General features: G+C 45.9%; 1 protein-coding gene across 4 annotated transcripts in view; it reads left to right on the top strand.

Annotated features, from left to right (window-relative positions):
• Nucleotides 1-23,297, top strand: part of HMGXB4 (HMG-box containing 4) — a 40,206-nt gene extending 16,909 nt beyond the window's left edge. For all 4 annotated transcript variants that reach the window (XM_069736943.1, XM_069736944.1, XM_069736946.1 and 1 more), the window contains 8 exons: nucleotides 4,245-4,323; nucleotides 4,549-5,396; nucleotides 6,118-6,199; nucleotides 7,060-7,124; nucleotides 7,387-7,492; nucleotides 7,598-7,767; nucleotides 8,288-8,410; nucleotides 21,983-23,297. In XM_069736943.1, the coding sequence (XP_069593044.1) occupies nucleotides 4,245-4,323; nucleotides 4,549-5,396; nucleotides 6,118-6,199; nucleotides 7,060-7,124; nucleotides 7,387-7,492; nucleotides 7,598-7,767; nucleotides 8,288-8,410; nucleotides 21,983-22,027 (1,518 nt within the window). In that variant the 3' untranslated portion in view covers nucleotides 22,028-23,297. The remainder of the gene's footprint in view (nucleotides 1-4,244; nucleotides 4,324-4,548; nucleotides 5,397-6,117; nucleotides 6,200-7,059; nucleotides 7,125-7,386; nucleotides 7,493-7,597; nucleotides 7,768-8,287; nucleotides 8,411-21,982) is intronic.
• The last annotated feature ends 1,743 nt before the right edge of the window (nucleotides 23,298-25,040 follow it).

Below are 25,040 nucleotides of genomic sequence, written 5' to 3'. Positions count from 1 at the left end.
GGACGGTCCCCGGGAGGCTAGGTAAGTATAAGGGGGGGGGGGAGATCAGGGCACGGGGGGGGCGTCGGAGCACGGGGGGGGTGGACCGGAACACGGGGGGGTGGATTGGAGCACGGAGTGGGGGATCGCTGTGCGGGCGGGTGGATCGGAGCACGGGGGGGGGGGAATCGCTGTGCGGGGGGGGATCGCTGTGCGGGGGGGGATCGGAGTGCGGGGGGGTTTGATTGGAGCACGGGGGGTGTGATTGGAGCACGGGGGGAGCGGGCAGGAGGACGGGGGAGCGGAGCACAGGACCGAGGGGAGCAGACCGCAGATCGGGGGGCTGGGGGGGCGATCGGAGGAGTGGAGTGGGTGCACATTAGGGTGTCCAGCCATGGCCGATGATATTGCAGCATCGGCCATGGCTGGATTGTAATATTTCACCATTTTTTTAGGTGAAATATTACAAATCGCTCTGATTGGCAGTTTCACTTTCAACAGCCAATCAGAGCGATCATAGCCACGAGGGGGTGAAGCCACCCCCCCTGGGCTAAAGTACCACTCCCCCTGTCCCTGCAGATCGGGTGAAATGGGAGTTAACCCTTTCACCCGATCTGCAGGGACGCGATCTTTCCATGACGCATATGCTGCGTCATGGGTCGGAATGGCACCGACTTTCATGACGCAGCGTATGCGTCAAAGGTCGGGAAGGGGTTAAGGAAGTCATCCCTAGATCCATCTCGGAGGATTTCATTTCTAGGCGTGATTTTCGACTCCTCTCAAGTCCTGTCGATCCTTTTCCAGGACAAAGTCCTAGCCCTTCAGCGGGAGGTGAGGAATCTCCAGCAACCGTACCCTCATACGATCCGATCCTGTATGAGGGTGTTAGGAAGGATGGTTGCAGCTGTAGAAGCAGTACCATTTGCACAGCTTCACCTTCGACCTCTCCAGCATGCAATCTTAGCAGTATGGAACAAGAATCAACTCTCTCTCAACCACAGTTTTCTGTTGTCTCCCCAGGTTAGGCAGTCTCTTTCATGGTGATTAAACAGCTCGTCCCTTCTGGGGGGGGGGGGGGAAGCTCTTTCCCCCAACCTATTGGCTGGTAAGTCCCAACTGACGCCAGTCTCCTCCGTTGGGGAGCAGTGTTTTTTTTTCACCACACAGCTCAGGGGCGTTGGTCTCCTCAGGAATCAGATCTCCCTATCTATCTCTTAGAGATTCGGGCGGTTCGACTAGCTTGGCATTTTTTTTTTATATCTTTTGGCGGGTCGCCCGGTCCGAATTCAATCGGACTACGCCACAGCCATGGCCTACATAAATCTTCAGGGGGGCACCCGCAGCAAGGCAGCCATGCAGGAGGTAAAAGAAATTCTGTTCTGGGCTGAGAGGAATCACTCGGTGATTCCCGCAGTCCACATCCCTAGCGAAGAGAACTGGGCGGCAGATTTCCTCAGCCGTCCGGGTCTGGCGTCAAGGGAATGGTCTCTCCATCCCGAAGTATTTCAGCAAATATGCCATCTATGGGGGGACTCTGGATGTGGATCTAATGGCGTCCATGTGGAATGCCAAGGTACCCAGACTTGTCTCCCGGTACCGAGATACACAGGCGATCGCCGTGGATGCGCCAGTACTGACTTGGAACCAGTTTCATCTCTCTTATCTGTCCCTCCTCTGGTGCTGCTCCCGAGGGTAATCAAGAAGATCAAGTCAGAAGGAGCGCCGGTTATTCTGATCGCTCCGGGTTGGCCATGGCGAACCTGGTATGCGGACCTAGTACAGCTTTTCGCCGGAGTTCCGTGGCGGCTCCCCAAATGTCCAGATCTTCTATCTCAAGGGCCGTTTTTACCACCAGAACTCAGGGGTCCTACGTTTGATGGCCTGGCCGTTGAATCTTGGGTTTTTAACTCAGGCAGGGTTCTCCCAAGAGGTATCAGATACCATGATTAATGCATGTAAAACCGTTTCGGCCAGAATTTCTTTACACTTGGAAAGTCTTTCTTTCTTGGTGTAGAGGGCGCAGGCTGCCTCCTGTGCGTTTTTCCATCCCTAATATTCTAGCCTTTCTCCAAGCAGGACTGGATTCAGGGCTGGCTCCAAGTACTCTTAAAAGGCAAATTTCAGCCTTATCGGTCTTTCTTTGTTTTTGTTTTTTTTTTATTATTTTAGCGTAGGATTGCTACTACCTGTCAGGTCAGGACCTTTTTTTCAGGGAGTCGTTCATAAGGTCCCTACTTATAAGTCTCCTTTGGAAGCTTGGGACCTTAATTTAGTCTTAAGGGCCTTGCAGGAGGCTCCCTTAGAGCCTCTTGAGGATATTTCCTTGACTTTCCTTTCTTGGAAAGTCGTATTTTTAGTGGCCTTAACTTCCATAAGGCGGGTATCAGAACTGTCAGCCCTGTCCTGTCGTACTCCCTTTCTACGTTTTCTTCAGGACAAGGTAGTACTCGGACCAGTACCTTCCTTTTTGCCGAAGGTGGTTTCCTCGTTCCATTTTTATGAGGATATAGTTCTTCCTTCTTTTTGTCTGGCGCCTACGTACCGTGTAAAAAAAAAAAAAAAAAAGCTCTCCATACGTTGGACCTGGTGAGAGCGCTGAGGAGATACATTTCCCGTACGGCTCCTTTCTGTCAGATGGATGCTCTGTTTGTCCTCCCAGAAGGTCGCAGGAAGGGATGCGCAGCCTCAAAATGTACCCTGGCCAGGTGGATACGTGCGGCCATTCTGGAGGCCTATCGCACCAAGGGCATGATGGTTCCGGCTGGAATCAAAGCTCACTCCACTAGAGCAGTGGGGGGGGGGGTTTCCTGGGCGATTCGGCATCAGGCCTCAACAGAACAGGTTTGCAAAGCTGCAACCTGGTCTAGTTTGCATACCTTTGTCAAACATTATAACGTCCTCTCCCAGATCTCTGCAGATGCAAGTCTGAGTAGAAGGATTCTTCAAGTGGCGGTAACGCTCTTATAGACAATGGTTTGGATAATTATTATTGGTGAGTTAATTTCCCACCCAGGGACTGCTTTAGGACATCCCACAGTCCTGTGTCCCCCAATGAGGCGAAGGAGAAATAGGGATTTTTGTGTTACTCACTGTAAAATCCTTTTCTCCGAGACGCTCATTGGGGGACACAGCTCCCTCCCTGGTGGCTACTGTCTTTTTGTATCTGATATTATCAGAGTGAGGTTTTTTCTAGACTTAAGTTTTCTGTATTTATGCTGATAATATTATTTTTACTTCTCCTACTGCTTTTGCACCAAACTGGATTCTCTGGTAGCCAGTGTCAGGGTGTATACGACGGAGGAGGAGCTAACTTTTTTTATGTCTACTTAGTGTCAGCCTCCTGGCGGCAGAAGCATACACCCACAGTCCTGTGTCCCCCAATGAGCGTCTCGGAGAAAAGGATTTTACAGTGAGTAACACAAAAATCCCTATATTTTTATTTTTGAAATTCGCCGGTAAATGCTGCATTTCCACCCTAGGCTTATACTCGAGTCAATAAGTTTTCCCAGTTTTTTGTGGCAAAATTAGGGGGGTCGGCTTATACTCGGGTCGGCTTATACTCGAGTATATACGGTACTTAGATCCCTACGTGTGCATAATGGTAATATATAGCAGCCCCAATGTTATAAAGATATGAGACAAGTCCCGAGTAATGCATATTATTATACATCACTGGGAAGTATAGCCCATAACACAATACCATTGGGACCCTCTGCATATATATCACTGAGGATTATAGTCCTTAACATTATACCATTGTGACCCCCTGCATGTATATCACTGGGGAGTATAGCCCATAACACTATACCATTGGGACCCCCTGCATATATATCACTGAGGATTATAGCCCATAATGCTATACCATTAGGACCCCCTAGTGATCCCGAGAGCTGACTGGTGCAGCGTTTAAGCACTTCTGCTTTATTCGTTGTCTGTGTGTTTTACTCTGTTTTTTTCCACAGTGTCATAGACAATGAATAGCATGACCTCTGAAAATCCCAGTTTTCGGGACCATTGAGAGTTCATTATTCTGTGGCTAGACAATAACATTAAGTAGTAGGCAAACCAATGTCATGTGTTATAAAGTAAGAAAAACTAACAAAAACCACGTATACGCTTCTACCAGCAATCCCGTGTTGATGCTACCGCAGTCCGCGCAGTCTTGGTTTGCACAGCCAGATTTTGTTGCATACCCCCTGTAACATGATTTTCTTCTTGAGCCGGATATATACATTAGCTAATTCAGTTAGTGATTCTAATTTTAGGACGCAGAATTATTGGTTGTGGGATCTGAGCCCCATAAGAAGAAAAGTAAGCATTCCTCGGATGACGCTTATTACCCAGGTATGCTCACCATTCAGCTTTTTTAACCTTTGCATCTGTGATGTGCCCAGTTTGCATGTTATTCCGCAGGACCTTGCTTGTTCTTTTTCTCAATCTTTTCTATGAATGGTTTTATTTATTCCTATCTTTCAGTATTCTGAATTGTAACCTTCATTTGCATTTTCTCCCCTGCAATACTTCCTTTTTTGATAGCGCAGCTTAGTAATATCTCACCCTCCAATTTAGAATTATCTTCATCTGACCTGAAGAAGAAAAAGAAACTTCTCTCCAGCTCCTCATCCCCAACCTCAGATACAGCCACAGACTTGCTGAATTCCATTTCCCCTCCATTAATTGCCACAAGCAAATCATCATCTAAGAAAACTGAGAAACCACTGGCAGGACCTCTACATTTCCAGTCCCCTATACCAGTGCCCCGCAAGGAGCATCGGAAAAAAGAAGAAACCGCTGAGGACCTTTCACACAAACATAAAAAACCTAAACCTCTAACACTTCGGGAACCAGATGGCTTAAGGATGAAACTTATTCTTTCTCCCAAGGAGAAAACAAGTGAGCGCATGTTCCCACCACAAGAAAGTCCAGTTCTTGGCGGTAGCACATCTCCCAAGAAGAGCAGCAAAAAATCCTCCCGGGATGAAACGGAGAGAAGCAGCCATAAGAAACACCGTAAAGAAAGTCACGCACCTCGGCCTAGTGGAACACCAGATTCAGGTTCATCGTCTGGAAGGGAGCTTGAGGCCTCAGAGTTGATGAATGATGATTCCTTACGGGAAATGAAGAAGAAAAAGAAATCGAAAAAAAGCAAGAAGAAAAAGGACAAACACAAAGAGGAAAGGCACAAGAAACACAGTAAAAGCAAGAGAGAGCATGGGATGGAGAGCAACCCATCACTAGGTCCTCCTCCTTTACTTCCTTCACCGCCGGCCTCCATCACTGCAGCATCTCCACCGCCAACTGCACAGTTACCCCAATTACCTGCACAACCACCGGTGCCAACACTGATGACATCCACCGTTGTCCCCCATCTTGAAAGCACATTGGATAAGAAAAAGAAAAAAGAAGAGGCAGAAAAGGTAAGAAAAAATAGATTGTGAAAATGGCAGTAGACACGAGTGATTGTTGTCTAAACCATTTTGTCATCCACTGAGCTGGCACAGTGTATAGGTTGGAAATTTCCCGAGCAATAGATTGTACAGTATATAACATTGCTACGCTTATTGTAATAATCTGCACACACCTCTTATGCTTCATGCTATTTTGTTTGCTTTTGATTTTTGGATCGTCTTACGTTTACACGTTATTGTTGAAGGGGATTTTGAATATTTCTTCTTTAAAATGGCTAAAATTAACCCTGATTTTTACCTTTCTGAACCCCTGCTGCTCTCATTTTTAGTTTGCCTGGTTCCCTCCCGGTCCCTACTTCCTGCTGCAATAATTAGCGTATGTCCCCACACGGAGAGCATATGACCAGCTGCAGCGTTACTGGCTGGTCACTGTTGTGGCCACTGACTGAGTGGTCATCTTCTGTGTGTAGACTATTGGGGGACCAGGAAGTAATGGAAAGTGACCAAAGGGATCAATGAGAAGAGTACCACTGTTTTTTTTTTTTGTTTTGTTTTGTTTCTTGGTGTGGAGGAAGTGGGTATTTCATTTTGACCACTTTGGTGGTTGTTTGTTTGTTTTTTTTAAAGAAAAAATTAACTGCCTTTTCAAGGGGCGTATGCAATTTTAAAATGGATCACTCTTCTTTTGATTTTCCTATCTCGTTGGATTTTTTTTGTTGTGTATTCACAGCCTAAGAAGAAAAATATGTCTGCATATCAAGTTTTCTCTAAAGAATATAGAGGCAGCATCATTGCAGAGCATCCAGGAATAGGTAAGAGGTGCATAGAAACAATGCAAGTAATAGTTGTTGTTTTTTTTTTTCTCTCAAAATAAAGAGTTTTGGGGGGAAAAAAAATCAAGAGGAAAGTGAAAGCGAGGTGCAGATTTCACATGCAGATTTTTATTGTGGTACTCGCCCTGTTCAAAGCTTAGTAAATGGAGCAGGGAGAAATCCGCAACAAAATCTGCATGTGTGATGTGTGGATTTTCTTAGGCTATGTGCACACGATGCGGATTTTGCTGCGGATCCGCAGCGCTTCCGCAGCTGCGGGTCCGCAGCAGTTTCCCATACGTTTACAGTTAAATGTAAACCTATGGGAAACCAAAAACGCTGTGCACATGCTGCTGAAAAAAACGCGCAGAAACGCAGCGGTTTACATTCTGCAGCATGTCACTTCTTTCTGCGTTTTCCGCAGCGGTTTTACACCTGCCCTTATGGAAAACCGCAGTTGTAAAACCGCGATAAATCCGCAGCGGTTTTCCACTGCGGATTTATCAAATCAGCTGGAATCTGCTGCAGAAAAATCCACAGTGGACCTCTATACGTGTGCACATAGCCTTACAGATTTAGTTGTGGATTTGTAACCCAATCTGCTGTTGAGATTTTTCGCAACATGGGAACATAGCTTATGAGTGCGCTGGTGCCAATCACATTCATCTTGCACTTTCCTCTGTGACCAGATTTTGTTTTTGGTGGGTAGATTCAGTAGGGGGAACATTGGCTATTCTAAGCGGGCTCTAATAGAAGCCATGATGTGAAGAGATTCGTCTGGAGACTGATTTTTGTACATTTATTATAAGAATCAAATAAAATACTACTCAATGTTTCTTTTCTTTTTCACTCATTCTTAGATTTTGGAGAACTTAGCAAAAAATTAGCTGAAGTGTGGAAACAGCTACCAGAAAAAGACAAACTTGTAAGTCCAAGAGATAAATCGTGTATATGTTTGTTTTCTGTATACCATCTATACTTGGATTTTTCCTTGTATGCAGGCTCACTGCAAAAATATTTAGAAACCCCCACCCCCTAAAAAAAAAAGGGGAGAGAGGCACAAAATGCTGAGTACTTGAAATAGTTGTTATAAAGCCCCTCTAAATACAAGCTGTATCTGGTAGCCGTTATTTCCCAGTTCTAATTTTATATATGCTGGACTGTTTCTCTTCCTATATGGACTACAGGTCTGGAAGCAGAAAGCTCAGTATCTCCAGCACAAGCAGAACAAAGCCGAAGCCACAACCGTAAAGCGGAAGTCAAGTCCTTCGGAATCTTCTTCAAGGAATAAAGGTCAAGGAATATCCTCTACATTCCCTATTTGTCAGCCTGGCTTTATTTTATAGTGTGTGCACGTTTTTGGGTTTTTTTTTGTATGTTTCGTACTTTATATTTTAGGATCCTCTTCAGAGCGATCATCACCACACAAAAAGTCCCCAAGCAGTCTTGTATCCTTCTCTTCTTCTCCTGCAAAGGTCCCTGATACTGAGCCCATTGACTTAGCAGCCCATCTGCAGCTTTTGGGGGAGTCTTTAAGCCTCATAGGACACAGACTTCAAGAAACCGAGGTAATGCTTTCCAGAAGTTACATCACATTTCACAAATCTTGGGTAACAATTCGATATTGAAAAACGATGACTGCTATTGTTTATTCCTATGCTGGAAGTAGGGAGAATGGATATATGAAATATTTTCTGATATAGGAGTAAACATATTTTTAAAAGCGTTGTCCACTACTCGACAACCTATGGTTAATTCAGTCACCCCTGGGAATTTAACCAATGTAGACCCACTTCCCGCAACAATGTTGGTACTGCTGTTCCCGGTAGCTGCAGCAGTCATGTGACACATCGCTCAGTGGAAACTGATTGACTGCAGCTAAACAGCCACTGATTGGCTGCAGCAGTCATGTAACACCACAATGTCATGTGACCCACCAGGAACAACAGCATCAATTTTGCTGGAATAGTTCTGCTGCGGCAGGTGCGTATCCATTATTTTTTTTTGTTTTTGCGTTGCACAGAGTTGATTATGGACAACACTTTTATATATATTTCTTCTTTCGGTTTATTTTATTTTTCTCTTTAGGGCATGGTTGCAGTGTCTGGCAGTTTATCTGTTCTGTTAGACTCCATTCTTTGTGCTATGAGCCCCTTGGTGTGCCTCACTAGCCATGTTCCTGAGCTTAATGGCTGCCCGAAGCAGGTTTTGGTAAGTTAAGTTTAGTTACAATTTTTTTCATTTTTCTCTTATTTTCCAATGACCTAGCCATACAGTGATTTAATGTTTGCAGGACGAGTTGTACTTTTCAACACCGGCCATTTTATCATGCAGTGAAATAAATTTTTTTTTTTCCAGCTTCCTAAGTGCAGCAAAATTGCAAAAAAAAAAAAAAGATGCAATTCTACTTTTGTTTTCTCCTACACCTCATTGGGGGACACAGGACCATGGGTGTTATGCTGCTGCCACTAGGAGGACACTAAGTTAACACACAAAGAATAACTCCTCCCCAACAGTATACACCCTCCTGCTGGCTCTTAAGTGAACCAGTTCTTGCTTAGTGTCTGTAGGAGGCACTTGGGTCTGTTTCAGACCCCACCATTTTAATTTTTATTTTTTATTCTATTTTTTCCTTAACGGAGCGAATGGGGGCGACGGATCCTTTCTAGGTTCCGATCTCCCCCGAACCATCAGCAGGCAAGTACATGGAGCGTTCCTCCCGTATCCTTTCCTGCAACGTTAGATGCCAGCCCTGAGCTCACCTTACGGGCGACGGTTCCTTCGTGTTTTGATCTCCCCCCTCCATAGCAGGCGACCACATGGAGTAGCCCTCCATCTACCTCTCCAGGAGCCCGGTGCATAGCCGGACATAATGTGTATGGCGTCCGTGCAGCCCCCCCACTGCATCACCACTAACATAGCGGATGACGCAAGGCGGCAGAAGCTCTCCACCCCCTCCCTGACTATGGCGACGGTGGATTGAGTACCGGCCCACCGCATCTGCCGTGAGTACACTGCGGGGGCCGAGACGCTGGGGGGTCCTGGTCCCCAGGGTATGGAAGGCCCGCATCTCTACCAGAAAGCTCGGGTCCGTGGGTGGTCCACAGAGCACATTTTTGATGAAGGAGCGCTCCTCAGGATGGCACTATTAGCAGTCGCGACGCCGCAGCCGCAAGTTTTTCAAATTTAGCTCCCGGCTTTTCTCCTCATACAGTCCGGAGTCCTTGGCCACACCCACCAGCAATTACCGCCACCCATCTTTTCCAGCGCTTCTCGTTCCATGAGAAGCGCTATCACAGATCTTGGCGGCCATTTTGGTACACCCAGCGCTGATCCTGCAGCGCTGCTCCAGCCCTCCTAATCTCTGGATCCGGGGTCACCGATATACAACCTTCAGGACCATACATTGCGGACCTCCCCTGGGGACTCACAGGGGCTGGGTAAGCTGCAGATACATAGCTTAACCCTTCCCCTGCTAGTAAGCGCTCTCCTCAAAATTACTATGTCTCAATCAAGGCCTCACAAAAAGTCTGGGAAAACCCACACTGTATTTTTCTATTCGCCACGACAGCACCCACTAGAGAGAGGGGATCCGCCCCTAGGAACAGGAAACCTACAGAGAGATAAAAGGGACGGCCCCCCCTCGCTCCTCAGTTGGTTTCCTGTTCCTAGAAGGGAACCCACAGAGAAAACTCTATGGCTAAGAAGAGGAAGGCCTGCCTGGGCTACCGCCTGTACCGACTCTGCTGAGTGACAGGGGTCCCAGAGCAGGTGGACAGTGTCGGGGGAATGTTCCTGCGGGCTCCCCCCTCATCTGGTGCGGCTGACAGGGAAGCCTGAAGGTGCCAACGGTCTCCCTGCTGGGACACCGTTGGGTAAGTGCTAATGAATGCACGGCGCAGTGTGGATACCTGCGGTAATGCCCTCCTAAGTGGAGCTGAGCAGCGGTGCGGCGTCCCTGGGCGGAATCTTCCCTCCGTTCCCTCCAGAGGTAAGAGGCGACATGGTGTGGGAAGCAGCGCTTAGGGCGCTTCCGGTATGCAGCAGACGCGGGCGCATGCGCAGTAGCGTCGGCGTCCCATGGAAGGAAGCTTGAACTTCCGGGGTCGCGGTGTCAGAGGACCATTTCCGGGGGAACCGCCATATTGGATTCCCCCATGCGATCCCAGTGTCCGGACGCCGGACTTGTGAGTAAAAAAAAAAAAAAAAAATTTTTTTTAGGGGATGTATGCAGGAGTGGCTACACTATAAAGGTCAGGATTAGAAGTGCAGTCAGTGTGCATTATGTCGTCCCAAGAGGAGGTCCGTGTGCACTCCATGGAAGAGCCACTAGTACCTAGTAGCGAAACCAGGAAAAAGAGCAGTGGACACTCTAAGATAAGTGACTCCACTGATAAATCGGGAAGGAAATCGTCCCGTTCCACATCCCAAACTAAGGCAACCCCGCAGCCGGTAAAATTAATACGCTGGGTGAGTGTACACATAGCTTCACTGAAGCATATATTGATTCCTTTGCTTGTATTATTCTAGTCAAAGAGGACGGGGAAGAGTAAGCACAAACAATGTGCTATATGTACCGAACCCCTGCCTGACTCCTATACTAAGAGTCTATGTCAGGCATGTATAGATAACACCTTACGGCAGGAGGAATCGGTGAAAATGAATGAGATACGGCTCATAATTCGGGAAGAACTTCAGTCGTTAGGGGGCGGTTCTTCCTCGATTAATATCGAGAAAAAGAAAAGAAGAGTATCCTCACCTAGAGCTGACACGTCAGCAGAGAGTGGGGAGGTCGACTCTGATGTCTCTCAACTGTCTGACTCTTCAGGGGAAGAAGACTTTGTTTGCTTTCCAACTGAAGGCATAAACAACTTGGTTAAATCGGTGAGAAATACGATGGGGGTATCTGAGTCAAAAGAACCCCAAACACCACAGGAAATCATGTTTGCTGGTCTTTCCCAACGGAAAGGCCACGTGTTTCCAATAAACCAGGCCATAAAGGACCTCGTTAAGAAGGAATGGGGTAAAGGTCAAAAAGGGTTGGTACCAATACCCTGTAAGAGGCGCTACCCCTTTGATGACGAAGATTTGAGTACATGGACCAAAATACCAAAGGTCGATGCTGCAGTTGCATCTACATCTCGCCGGTTCTCCTTGCCCGTGGAAGATGCAGGTTCCTTATCAGATCCCATGGACCGAAAATCAGATGCGCTCCTTAAAAAATCGTGGGAGGCCTGTGTCACGGCATTCAAACCGGCAATTGCAGCCACATGTACTGGCAGGTCAATGTTAGTCTGGCTGGATCAGCTGGAGCAAAATATTAAAAATGGTGTATCCAGGGAGAAGTTACGAGCATCTATCCCTTTGATCAAAGGTGCGGCTGCCTTTATATTGGATGCCTCTATTGACTCCCTACGACTGGCGGCCAGAACAGCTAATATCTCCAATACGGCTAGGCGGGCTTTATGGCTAAAAAACTGGAAAGGAGATGCCCAATCTAGATCCAAATTATGTGCCATACCCTGTCAGGGTGAGTACCTGTTTGGAACAGTCCTTGACGATATACTCACGAAGGCAGGTGAAAGGAAAAAAGGATTCCCTAATCCCTTTGTTCCATCTTACAGAAGGGCCTTCAGGAAGCCACCATTCGGAAAGAAGGGAGGCTTCAGAGACAGATGGAACAATAAGGATTTTAAACAAAAAGGAAACCTGTTTAATAAACGTCCATTCAAGCCAGCCGACAAATTCCAGTAATTATATTCCTCCAGTGGGTGGAAGATTAAAACAGTTTAGGCAACAATGGGAAGAGATAACAATAAATACTTGGGCCATTAAATTAATATCTTCAGGCCTCACATTAGACTTTATTAGAACTCCACCGGACTCCTTCCTCCTTACCACCTTAAGATCCAGGCCTCAGCAAGAGGCGCTTGAAACAGAGGTTAAAACCCTCCTACGCAAACAAGTCCTAGTGGAAGTCCCATCTTCCCAGATGGGGAGGGGATTTTATTCTTCCTTGTTTCTGATTAGTAAGCCGGATGGCTCTTTCAGAACCATAATTAATTTAAGAAAGCTGAACTCCTTTATAAGGCCTAAAACATTCAAAATGGAATCCATTCGTTCAGCCATAAAGAATCTATTTCCAAACTGTTACATGGTAGTATTGGATCTTAAGGATGCTTACTATCATATTCCTATACATCATTTATTCCAGCAGTTCCTTCGGGTAGCAGTCTGTATAGAGGGACAAATTCGTCATCTACAATATAAGGCGATGCCCTTCGGATTATCCATGGCCCCAAGGGTTTTCACAAAATTGCTATTGGAAGTTATGTCTTTCCTAAGAGTAAAAGATACTTTAGTCATTCCATATCTGGATGACCTATTGATTGTGGGTAAAGACCCCGTACAGTGTGAGCAGAGGTTACGGGAAGTAGTGATTTCCTTACAATCCCTGGGGTGGCTGGTTAATTGGGAAAAATCTAGACTTCAGCCTGTTAAGTGTCAGAAATTCCTGGGGCTCCTTCTAGATTCAGCTGACCAGATTTGTAAGATGCCTGAGGATAAGAAATTCTCCATAGTTGATAAGGTATCCTTAGCAATAGAAAATCGTAGTATGTCACTCAGACAGAGCATGTCATTACTAGGTTCTCTGACATCGTGTATTCCTGCGGTCCAGTGGGCTCAGGCTCATACTAGGCTTCTACAAAAATTTATATTAGAGGAAGACATCAAGAATAGAGGCTGTCTGGATAGAACAGTTTATCTAACAACGGAAGTATTACACTCCCTTAAGTGGTGGTTAAATCAGAAAAACCTTTCAAGGGGGGTTCTCTGGGTAATTTCCCCCTCTAGTATAGTGACCACAGATGCTGGTCCTAAAGGCTGGGGGGCACATTTTAAGGATCAGTGGGTTCAGGATCTTTGGTCTAGTTCGGAACTGGATAGTTCTTCGAATGTCAAAGAGTTGAGGGCAATATATTATTCCCTACTTCACTTTCTTCCTCAGCTCAGCGGCTCTCACACAAGAGTGTTCTCCGACAACACCACGGCAGTAGCTTACTTAAACCATCAAGGAGGTACGCGGTCGGACAGACTCAGGGAGCTGGCATCAGACATCATGGAATTAGCCGAAGGTCATCTGCTATCACTATCAGCAGTTCACATCAGGGGCACAGACAACTTTCGTGCCGATTTTCTGAGCCGTCACACCCTCCATCAAGGGGAATGGATGCTAAACAGAAAAATTTTCAAAATGATAACAGCGCAATGGGGTGTTCCTCAAATAGACTTGTTTGCCACAAGAGCCAACCGACAGGTCAGGGCGTTTGCCTCTCTAAACAGGGAGGACAAGCCGGACATACTCGATGCCCTCCAAGTACCCTGGACTTTCGACCTGGCATATGCTTTTCCTCCATGGAATCTACTACCTTTGGTAATAAGAAAAATAAGGGAAGAAGGAGCAAGAATTCTATTAATAGCCCCATTCTGGCCCAAAAGGCCATGGTTCTCATGGCTGAGGGCAATGTCAGTGTCGGACCCGTGGATTCTGCCTCAATCCAAGGACCTGCTCTCTCAGGGTCCGTTCCTTCATCCTCAGGCAAAGGGCATGAATTTAACTGCATGGAGTTTGAAAGGCAGTTACTAAATCTCAGGGGGTTTTCTAGTGGGTTAATAGATACTCTGATGAAAAGTAGAAAACCCTCAACTACCAGGATTTATGTTAGAATTTGGAGGAAATTCCTTCAATTCCATACTACACAACTTTCCGCTGATATTCCTATATTTCCAATATTGGAATTTCTACAAAAAGGTCTGGAATTAGGTCTTTCAGTAAGCACTCTGAAAGTACAGGTGTCAGCCTTAGGAGCTCTTTTTAATTTTGATGTAGCAGGTAATAAATGGATATCTCGGTTTATATCTGCCTGTGAGAGATCGAGACCAATTAGCATACCTCGGGTCCCTCAGTGGGATCTATCGATAGTCCTAAATGCATTGACTCAATCACCTTTTGAGCCTCTCCATGCAGCCTCACTAAAAAATATTTCTTTAAAAACGGTATTATTAGTGGCATTAGTTTCTGCCAGAAGAGTAAGTGATCTTCATGCTTTATCTATAGATCCTCCCTTTTTTGTGGTAACATCAGATAGGATACTTTTAAAAACAGATCCTTGTTATCTCCCTAAGGTGGCTTCTACCTTTCATAGATCCCAGGAGATCCTGTTACCTACCTTTTATGAGAACCACTCAACTCCAGAAGAAGAAAGACTTCACACCCTAGACGTAAAAAGGACTGTCTTAGCCTATTTAGAGAGAACTAGGGACTGGAGGAAGAGTAGGGCTCTCTTTGTGTCTTTTCAGGGTAAAACCAAGGGTGCCGGAGTCACAAAGAACACATTATCTCGCTGGATCAGAGAGGCAATAATCTTGGCGTATAAGGCTGGAGGGAAAGATCCTCCAATGCATGTGGGAGCGCACTCTACAAGAGCCTTGTCGACTTCCTGGGCAGAAAGGGCAAATGTGCCAATAGACCTTATATGTAAGGCTGCAACTTGGTCTTCACCGAATACCTTCTATAAGCATTATAGATTAGATCTATCCTCTGCTTCTGATCTAACTTTTGGTGTATCGGTCCTTGACTCAGTAAACCCACCCAGTCTATAGTCTCTGCAATTCTCTCTAGTGGGTGCTGTCGTGGCGAATAGAAAATACCGGATTACGTACCGGTAATGCTCTTTTATAGAGCCCACGACAGCACCCGTTCACATCCCTCCCTTTTCTGTATATAGTTGCACATGGTGCTTTTTTGGTGAGGTGTAAATATTAGAAGATATAGTATGAGGTTGTAAATATGTATATATATGTATATACCCGAACCTGTTAACTAAAACCTGGCGGCGGTTCCTCCTATTCTCTGTAAAACAACTGAGGAGCGAGGGGGGGCCGCCCCTTTTATCTCTCTGTAGGTTTCCTGTTCCTAGGGGCGGATCCCCTCTCTCTAGTGGGTGCTGTCGTGGGCTCTATAAAAGAGCATTACCGGTACGTAATCCGGTATTTTTTGCTGCATGTACCTCTTGTAAAGTCTCATTACCCCGGGGTCACAATACTGCATTGTGCACAGCTTGTGAACCGGCGACTATTCAGGAACCACCTGTTACTGATACCGAACCTAGTGAGCCTAGTCCCCCTGAGTGGGCTACCTCCCTTTCCTGGTCTATGGCATCCCTGGCAAAAGCGTTAGAATCGTTCCGAGACCCCTCCTCTAACCAGGGCACTCTTACGGACGACGCTTCCTATCCTCAAAACCCCTCGTACTTTAGGGGTCGTACCTTGCCAAGGGGCTCTCGCCCTTCCAGAAAAAGGACTCATGCCATATCCCCAGACCATCACCGGGATTCGGCTTCTGAGAGCTCATTTCTCGCTCCCCTTCCATTGGGGCTAGCAGAGAACCTGTTTCAGAGGACGATTCTGACACGTCCCTAGATCAGGAATTTCATCACGATCAGGAGACTCTCGACTCGGAGTCAGTGAATAAGGCTTTGAAACTTGGCGAGGAACCTTTATCTAAAACATATAAAGTATAGGAAGGCGCAAATGTCAGGGCAGGTGATTGGGAGTATACGGCTGCAAAACAGGGCAACACCACAACGTTGTCATAAATAAAAGAAAAAGAAAACAAGTTTGCGCCTATGTATTACCCTAAAATGAGGAAAAAATGTGAGGGGGGGAAACTAATATATGAACATGTATAAATCCCCTAGGGAGCAGGATTGTAAACAGACTAGGTAAACTAGATATACAGTGTCGGCAAAAAAAATCTTTACAAGTTCAATGAAACCACAAAATCTTAATATTCAAGTGGATTCAAGTGTTTTATTGTGGATATTTTATTACAATTAGTATTTTGTCATGTCACCCTTACATTTTATCACCATCTGCAGTCGTTTAGGCATGGATTCAGCAAGGCTGGCTAAGTATGTGGAATCTATGTTTACCCACAGTGTCTTCAGCACCTCCTTTAGTACTGTATATTTTGGGTCATACCGTGACACGGTACTCTGACGACGCACAACCTTTGAGCCTCCCCCTGACCAGCCTGAAAGTGCTCTCATCACTAAACACCACTTTCTTCCACTCTTCAGATGTCCAATCTTGATATTTCTTACAAAAGGCAAGCCTTTTCTTCCTCATTGCTGCTATGAGCAGGGGCTTCTTTGCGGCACGGCAACTTGGTAGACCCAGGTCCTTCTGCAGGCGGTGACGAATTGTCCTAGTTGCGATGTTCTGGAGGAGCATTGGGTACTTTTTTTTTTAGTTCAACAGCAGTTATAGAAGGATGTGACATCACTTCACGCTTCAGAAGCTTATCAGTCCTTGGTGAAGTCTTCTTAGGTATGCCAGAGCCTGAGTTGGTGTGTCAAAACACACTTTTCAGCAGCTCCAAAAAACAACAAATCTTCAAGAACGTTGTCCAGGCCGGTAACAAACGTTCCCTTAGCCTCCTTACAGATGCAGCACAGATACACCGAGCTCCGTAATCAAGGAATGCGCTGCCGCGTCCGGCTAGCAGGACCTTGATTGACGTAGAGTGTCATGTGGTGTGCAGGAGTACGAGGCGCTGTCAGGACCAAATATAATCCAATGGTCCTGCTGGACGCGGCAGCGCATTCCTTGATTACGGAGCTCGGTGAATCTGTGCTGCATCTGTAAGGAGGCTAAGTGAATATTTGTTACCGGCCGGGACAACGTTCTTGAAGATTTGTTGTTTTTTGGAGCTGCTGAAAAGTGTGTTTTGACAGACCAACTACTGAGCACATTGAAGGAGGATATGACACAACTTGTGGCGATCTAACTCTGGACCCCAATACCATCTTAAAGATACGGTAATAATTGACTCATAGTTGCCATCTGGAGTGATTGCATGAATTATATCTAGTTTACCTAGTCTGTTTACAATCCTGCTCCCTAGGGGATTTATACATGTTCATATATTAGTTTGTTTTTTTTCCCTCACATTTTTTCCTCATTTTAGGGTATACATAGGCGCAAACTTGTTTTCTTTTTCTTTATCTAAAATGGATCATGCCATCCTCTTTAAGAGGACCAAGCGAGCTCACAAGGTATTCACTACTCATCCTGAATTTAAGGAAATTGTTGAATCTCACAGGTTTCGTCCCGATAAACGATTCACAGGGCAGAAGCCCATGGAATCAAAATATCCCTTTGCTCAGTATCTAAGAAAAGATTGGTCTCAATCTCCCCCGGTAGATCTTCCGGTATCAGGCCTGGCTACTAAATCTATTTTATCCTCTTCGGAGGGCGCCTCTATTAAAAATCCAACCGATCGTTAGATCGACAATATGGCGCGTTCAACCTTTGAAGCCTCAGCAGCCGCACTTTTCCCATCTTTTGCTGCTACGTGGGTGGCTAAGGCTATGACCCACTGGGCTGAGGTCTTGTCTTCAGCGGTGCTGGATACCGGTCTTCCCCCCCCCCCCGAGATAGCAGACCTCGCTACTCAGATAGCCAGAGCGGGAGATTTTGTAGTTTCCGTGTCCCTGGACGCTGCTAACTGTGCTTCTCAAGCAGCAGCAAACGCCATCACCATCCGGAGGTCCTTATGGCTCAGGGACTGGTGTACGGATTCTGCTTCCAAAAAGTAATTGACTTCTCTTCCATATCAGGGCGGTCGCCTTTTTGGCGAAAAGCTCGACCAATTAATTTCCGACGCCACTGGAGGGAAGAGTAAATTTCTTCCACAAGAGACCCTTTCGGCCCTTTCGGAACCAGCAACAGCAGGCCCGGTGCCGATTTTTTTTTTTTTTTTTTTTTTTTTTTTGCTTCAACTCAAATTGGTCCTCTACTTCCACATCCTCTGGACCTGGCCGGGCGCAACGTAGGAATAAAGGTCAAACTTCTTACAAACCTTCCCCCTCTTGGAGAGGCAGGCCTAGGCAGTCAGCGTCCAGAGGGTCCAGACAGGGCAGGTCTCCCACACAATGACTCCCTGCGGTATCCGGAGGACACCCTCAAAGTAGGCGGCCGCCTGCTTTCCTTCAGCGACGCGTGGCTCTCTATCGTTCACGACGAATGGGTCCGCGACCTAGTGTCCTCCGGATACAAGATAGAATTTTCCTCTCTTCCACCAAATCACTTTTACCCGTCTTCTCCTCCCAGGGCAAAGGCATCAGAGTTCTTCCAGGCCATAAGCTCTCTAAAAGAAGACAGGGTTATCCCGGTCCCTCAAAGCGAAAGGTTTCAAGGTTTATATTCAAACCTGTTCATTGTTGCAAAGAAGGACGGTACAGTACGGCCAATACTGGACCTAAAACTGCTGAGCAAATTTGTCAGGGTGCGACGGTTCCTGATGGAATCGCTTCGTTCTGTCATCACCTCCATGGAGAAAGGCGAGTTCCTAGCGTCAATAGACATCCAGGACGCGTACCTCCACATTCCTATTTTACCTTCTAACCACAGGTTTCTTCGCTTCGCAGTTCAGGAAGATCACTTTCAGTTTGCTGCTGTGCCCTTCGGCCTCGCTACCGCTCCCAGGATATTCACCAAAATCATGGCGGGTGCCATGGCCATCCTCCATACCCGAGGTTGTGGTGGTCTTACCGTATCTAGACGATATCCTCATCAAAGGCCCCCCTTTCCACACCTACAATGAGGCCGTGACCATCACAATAGATACTCTTTCTCGCTTGGGTTGGAAGCTAAACTTCAAAAAATCTTCCCCAGTACTGACTCGGCGAATTTCCTTTCTAGGAATGATACTGGATTCGTCCCAGGGGTTGGTACTTCTTCCTCGGGAGAAGATTTCAGTCTTACAGCGAGAAGCTCTCCCAACCTCATACTCACTCTCTACGTTTCAGTATGAGAGTTCTCGGCAGGATGGTAGCAGCTATGGAGGCGGTCCCTTTTGCTCAACTACACCTCCGCCCCTTACAACATGCTCTCCTGGCTGCGTGAGACAGGAACCCGTTATCTCTCGATCGTCGTTTCCTCCTTCCCCAGCAAGTCAGACGGTCTCTCAGGTGGACTTTGAAGTCCTCCCTGAATCAAGGGAAGTCCTTTCTCCCAGTTCATTGGCTAGTTGTGACAACAGATGCCAGTCTTCTGGGCTGGGGAACAGTGTTCCACCATCACACTGCTCAGGGCCGCTGGTCTCTTCAGGAAGCTCACCTGCCCGTCAACATCCTGGAAATACGGGCAATCAGGTTGGCTCTTCTTCAATTCCATCCCTTCCTGACGGGTCATCCCATCAGGATTCAGTCCGACAATGCCATGGCAGTGGCGTACATCAACCGGCAAGGGGGAACACGCAGCAAGGCAGCCATGACTGAGGTAGGCCACATCCTTCGTTGGGCCAAGGAAAACTGCTCAATTATATAAGCGGTTCACATCCCAGGAGTGGAAAATTGGGAAGCAGATTTCCTCAGCTGCCAAGGTCTCGACTCCGGAGAGTGGTTTCACCGGCCGGGGAACCGCGGACGTGGATCTGATGGCCTCATGGCTAAATTCCAAGGTTCCCAATTCCATAGCTCGGTCCCACGATCCAGCAGCCATCGGGGCAGATGCACTTGTTCACTCGTGGCATCAGTTCCAGTTCCGTACATATTTCCCCCGCTTCCCTTGCTGACGAGAGTCATCAAGAAGATCAGAGAGGAGGGGATACCAGTAATCCTCATTGCACAAGATTGGCCGCGCAGGGCCTGGTACGCCGAACTAGTTCAACTAGTCGCCGATGTCCCCTGGCGATTACCGAATCGCACAGACCTATTGTCCCAGGGCCCCATTTACCACCAGAACTCCGAGCCCCTGTGTTTGACGGCATGGCAGTTGAGTCCTGGGTGCTGACACAGGCAGGCTTCTCTCAGAAAGTCATTTCTACCATGATCAGTGCTAGAAAGCCTACGTCTCTGCGTATATATCATCGCATTTGGAAGACCTTCCTCTCATGGTGCCAAGACCTTGGACGCTCTCCTCTTGAATTTTCCGTTCCTTCTATCCTCGAATTCCTTCAGTCGGGTTTGGACTTGGGTGTCGCTCTTAGTTCTCAGATTTCAGCCTTGTCAGTCATGTTCCAACGTAAAATTGCCAACAGAATACAGCTGAAGACGTACATTCAGGGAGTCTCCCATGTGGTGCCGCCCTATAAGATGCCGTTGGAACCATGGGACCTTAATTTGGTCGTCAGAGTCTTGCAGGAGGCTCCTTTTGAACCTCTGCAGGACGTTTCCCTGTCTCTTCTGTCATGGAAGGTTGCCTTCCTGGTTGCGGTTACGTCCATCCGGCGAGTCTCAGAACTGGGCGGCCTTGTCTTGCCAAGTTCCTTTCCTCATTTTTCATCAGGATAAGGTGGTTTTGTGAACATCCCAGTCTTTTCTACCGAAGGTTGTCTCATCTTTCCACCTCAATGAGGAAATTGTCTTGCCTTCACTTTGCCTGGCGCCAGTACATCGCACCGAGAAGGCTCTCCACACACTGGACTTAGGAGATACGTCTCGAGGACGGCATCTTTCCACAGGTCAGATGCCATGTTTGCGCTCCCGGAAGGGCCAAGGAAAGGTCTAGCCGCTTCCAAAGCTACGATAGCCAAGTGGATTCGTTCAGCTATCCAGGAGTCCTACCGAGTTAGAGGTCACTCCGTTCCAGCAGGGATTAAGGCTCATTCTACTCGGTCAGTGTGTGCTTCTTGGGCCATCCGGCACCAGACGTCGGCAGCACAAGTCTGCAGAGCTGCAACTTGGTCCAGCCTGCATACGTTTACGAAACATTACCATGTCCGTTCTCAGGCCTCGGCAGATGCGTCCGTCGGCCGAAGCATTTTGCAGGCTGCAGTGCCGCATCTGTAACTTGTGGGTACAAGGAGCAATTGCAGTGGTACAAGGAGCAATTGCAGTGGTACAAGGAGCAATTGCAGTGGATTGTATTCTCATCCAGGGACTGCTTTAGGACATCCCATGGTCCTGTGTCCCCCAATGAGGCGTAGGAGAAATAGGGATTTTTGTGTACTCACCGTAAAATCCTTTACTCCGAGCCAATCATTGGGGGACACAGCACCCACCCTGTTAGCCTATTGGCTCTAGTTTTTTTCTGCGTTGACTTGGTTTTGACATAGTTCACTCTTGTTAATTGTTAGGCTCCTACTGCTTTGTTACCGAACTGGTTCACTTAGAGCCAGCAGGAGGGTGTTATACTGCAGGGGAGGAGTTATTCTTTGTGTTAACTTAGTGTCCTCCTAGTGGCAGCAGCATAACACCCATGGTCCTGTGTCCCCCAATGATTGGCTCGGAGAAAAGGATTTTACGGTGAGTACACAAAAATCCCTATTTTTGGATCCGCTATACAGTAAAAATGACCTGACAAGATTCTCCCGGTTGGTATCACCACACTCATACTAAGCCCAACAGACAGAGCACGTTCACCCATCACTAGAGATATTATGTTTTGCGTTTTTTTTTTTGTATTGCAGCAGCTGAAGAAACTTGCAGTTCTGGTGTTTAGATTTTTTTTCTCTGGGAAAAGTGATTCGAGCTTTTTGTTTTTCAATATAAATTTTTTTTTTTTACATTTTACTGTAGTTTGTAGTCCCTTTCGGTGGCAGAAACCTGCGATCCTCCAATTGCTTGAACCATACACTGCAATACCACAGTACTGCTGTGTTTAGCAAAAATCACGGTTTCCTATAAATGATAAATGTCCTTGGTGTCTTGCATGTCTTCATATACAAACTGCTTGTATTCAATGCTTACAGTTTATTTTCTCTCATTTCTGCAGTCCAACACGTTGGATAATATTGCCTATGTGATGCCTGGCTTGTGACAGCGGAAGTGATACATGTGACGTCTGGAGCCACAAGTGTTTTATATATGTACATGCTGTATTATATGTATACAAAGTCTAAACTATTTTATATTCCTTTGTACTTTTATTGTGTTTTTTAAAGGAAATGGCAGCGTTCCGAGGGGAAAAAAAAAAGTTTGCTCCATGAAACCAACTCTCTAAATATGAGCTGTACAATCATTCATTGTTTTACAGAATGGGTGGTTGGACTACACTTTTCTTTTTAGATTAAGCACAATCTCTGTATATTCGGTGGGTACATGACCTTGTTCTACATGTTAAGGCCTCGGTCAGCAGTACAATTCTGCTGCAGTTCTCCCGTAAAGCATGCAATAGCTGCGGTAGAACAGCACTGTGTGAACTAGATTTTTATAGGAGGTATTTCATTGAAAAACATATTTTTTTAAACTTGTGCACTGGATAGGTGATGAATATTAGATAGTGCAAGTGCTGGAACGGTTACTGATTGCTAGAATGTGGGACCCCTGTGTACACAGAATCTTATAGACAGCACTCCTTCATCTTTTTTCACACATCTGTGTTTCACGGTCTGATTACAGATCATGATGCACGGACCTGTCACCGGTCTCCTGCCCTGAACGTCATAGCCTCATCGGCGTATACAAGGCAGTCATTTTTGAGTCGGGAGACCTGCAGCCAGTCTGTGTATCACGGTCCAACGTCCATTGAGTAGTAAAGAGCAGTAACACAAAGCACTAGTACAGGCAAAGTACTTATCAACGCCAAGGTGTTGAGGGGCTGATGTCCCACTTTCTAACAAGCACTATGGGTCCCTGTGGTAGAACATTGCAGTTAATCATGATAATTGGTGGAGTAGTTTGGTAAACAGTGTACTCAAGATCAGATCATGGCAATGCAACTGAATGACATTGTAAGGACAGATACATTTTTATGCTGTGCAGCAGTGATCAGGATGTACACGTTATGATGATTTTAGAGCAATTGTCATGGAGTGGGGTGCATGGTTTTTAATATTAAATTGAGAAGCTGCTAATTGCACAGCATACTTGGGCTCTTTGCTTAGCAGGGCTGGGGCCCAGGGCTCTAATCTGACCAAGATCAACCTCTGCAACCATGCTCTGTGTTTGAAAGGGTTTCCTCCCACCCTCCAAAAAACATACTGGTAGGAAATGTCGATTGTGACATATTGTCATCACTATGATTATATAAGAGCTGCTGAATATGTTGGCACTATATAAGCAAGAATAAATCTTATATTGTGCAGAAACCCTAGTCTCTGCCCAGTTTTATGATAATAGCCCATGGAAGTGTCCAGGCTGAGGCAACCATGGGTTAAGGAAACTTGAATAAACAATTGCGTCTGTCAATTAATTTTTCTCTTTAGTAACAGTTTTTTTTCTAATATGTAAGACGTGTACAGGGCAGCTGTGCATGTGGCTGGAGCATTGCTTAATTTTTGAATATCGACGCAAGGCACCGCCATGGGCTTATACCTTTGGCCTGTAAGACTGCCAGGGGCGTAAGTTAGTCCGGGCAACATAAATAATTACATCAAACTGTGAAGTAAATATGACCACTGAGCTTCCTCATAATGGCTTTACATACATAGGAACATTTATGGAAACAGGAACACATGGGCTACTTGCACAGTGAACAAGTCTGTATGATCATGTTCACACACCACCAAGAAACCTGAAGACACAAAAGAGAATAGTAAAACCAAAAACACTCAGTTTGAAAAAATGTTGCAGTAATCCGCAAGTGCTAGTAAAAGATGTAAAAAACAGGGTATTTGGTTGATACGTTTTTTGCAAAAAATGTATATTAAGCTGCTCTACCAATCTTCACGGTATACCCTTATCAGAGCAGTCCTAACTAATGTATGCAATCCCTATCTGATGTATTTAAAAACCTGATCATCTGTATATAACCTGTGGACTGTGGGTCCTGTTTTTTAACATCTTTTACTAGCACTTGCGGATTACTGCAACATTTTTTCAAACTGAGTGTTTTTGGTTTTACTATTCTCTTTTGTGTCTTCATACATAGGAACATGTATATTGCAAGTTCTAAAAAAAATGTATCTGATCCGGGCATACTCACCTGTCTTATCTGCGTAACTGCCCACTGAGCAGTACAGTTGTCGAGAAAAACACACTTTGCCTGGTGAGTATAGTGCATGTGACCACAGTGCTACTAATGTACATAAATGATGTTCACCAGATAGACTGGGAAACCCCTAAACTCCATATGGCTGCAGCTCCAATGGTTGGACCTACAGGGGTAGATGTTAATAGCATTTTCTGTCGATGAGCTGAGAATTCCCCTTTGCCCTCAACTCATGATTGTACATGTTTTGAGAAGCAAGTCCAAAGTAGACTACAGCGCATAGGGTTAAGAAACAATTGTAGTAAAGCTCATGGTATGAAGGAAAAACAAACAATTTCTCCTTCGCCTCATTGGGGGACATGGGACCATGGGTGTATGCTGTTGCCACTAGGAGGCTGACACTAAGTGAATATATACAAATTAACTCCTCTGCAGTATACACTTACCACTGGCTCCAGTCCGAACCAGTTCATGCTTGGTGTCCGTAGGAGCCACATGGGTCTGCTATTCAGACCAGAAATTTTAATTTTATATTTTTTATTCTATTTTTCACCTTTTTAATCTTTTTTTTTTCTTTAAAAAAACCCATTTTATTTTAAATACATGTAGCACAAACATCTGATTTAATAAACTATCAGATATTGTCTGATTATGGCTTCCCTTTTAGTCAAGTATTTACTGCATCCGCTTATCTTTTGTTGGACATCTGCAAAAGAAACCTGTTTCCAAAGCCTTTTTTCTTCAGCCTTTATTGGTAGAAAAGTGTTTTGGGTTTTTTTTTTTTTTCAATTAAGTAAAACAATTCCCATCCAAACAACAACCACCACCTGCCAGAGGAATATTCCAACTTGTCTTGTCTTTTTTTTTTTTTTTTTGTGATGTTTATAAATATATGATAACT

Source organism: Ranitomeya imitator, chromosome 8 (assembly GCF_032444005.1).
Source record: "Ranitomeya imitator isolate aRanImi1 chromosome 8, aRanImi1.pri, whole genome shotgun sequence".
Lineage (NCBI taxonomy): Eukaryota > Metazoa > Chordata > Amphibia > Anura > Dendrobatidae > Ranitomeya > Ranitomeya imitator.
The sequence above is the reverse complement of the archived record's forward strand: the minus strand, read 5'-3'. Positions and strand labels throughout refer to the sequence as shown.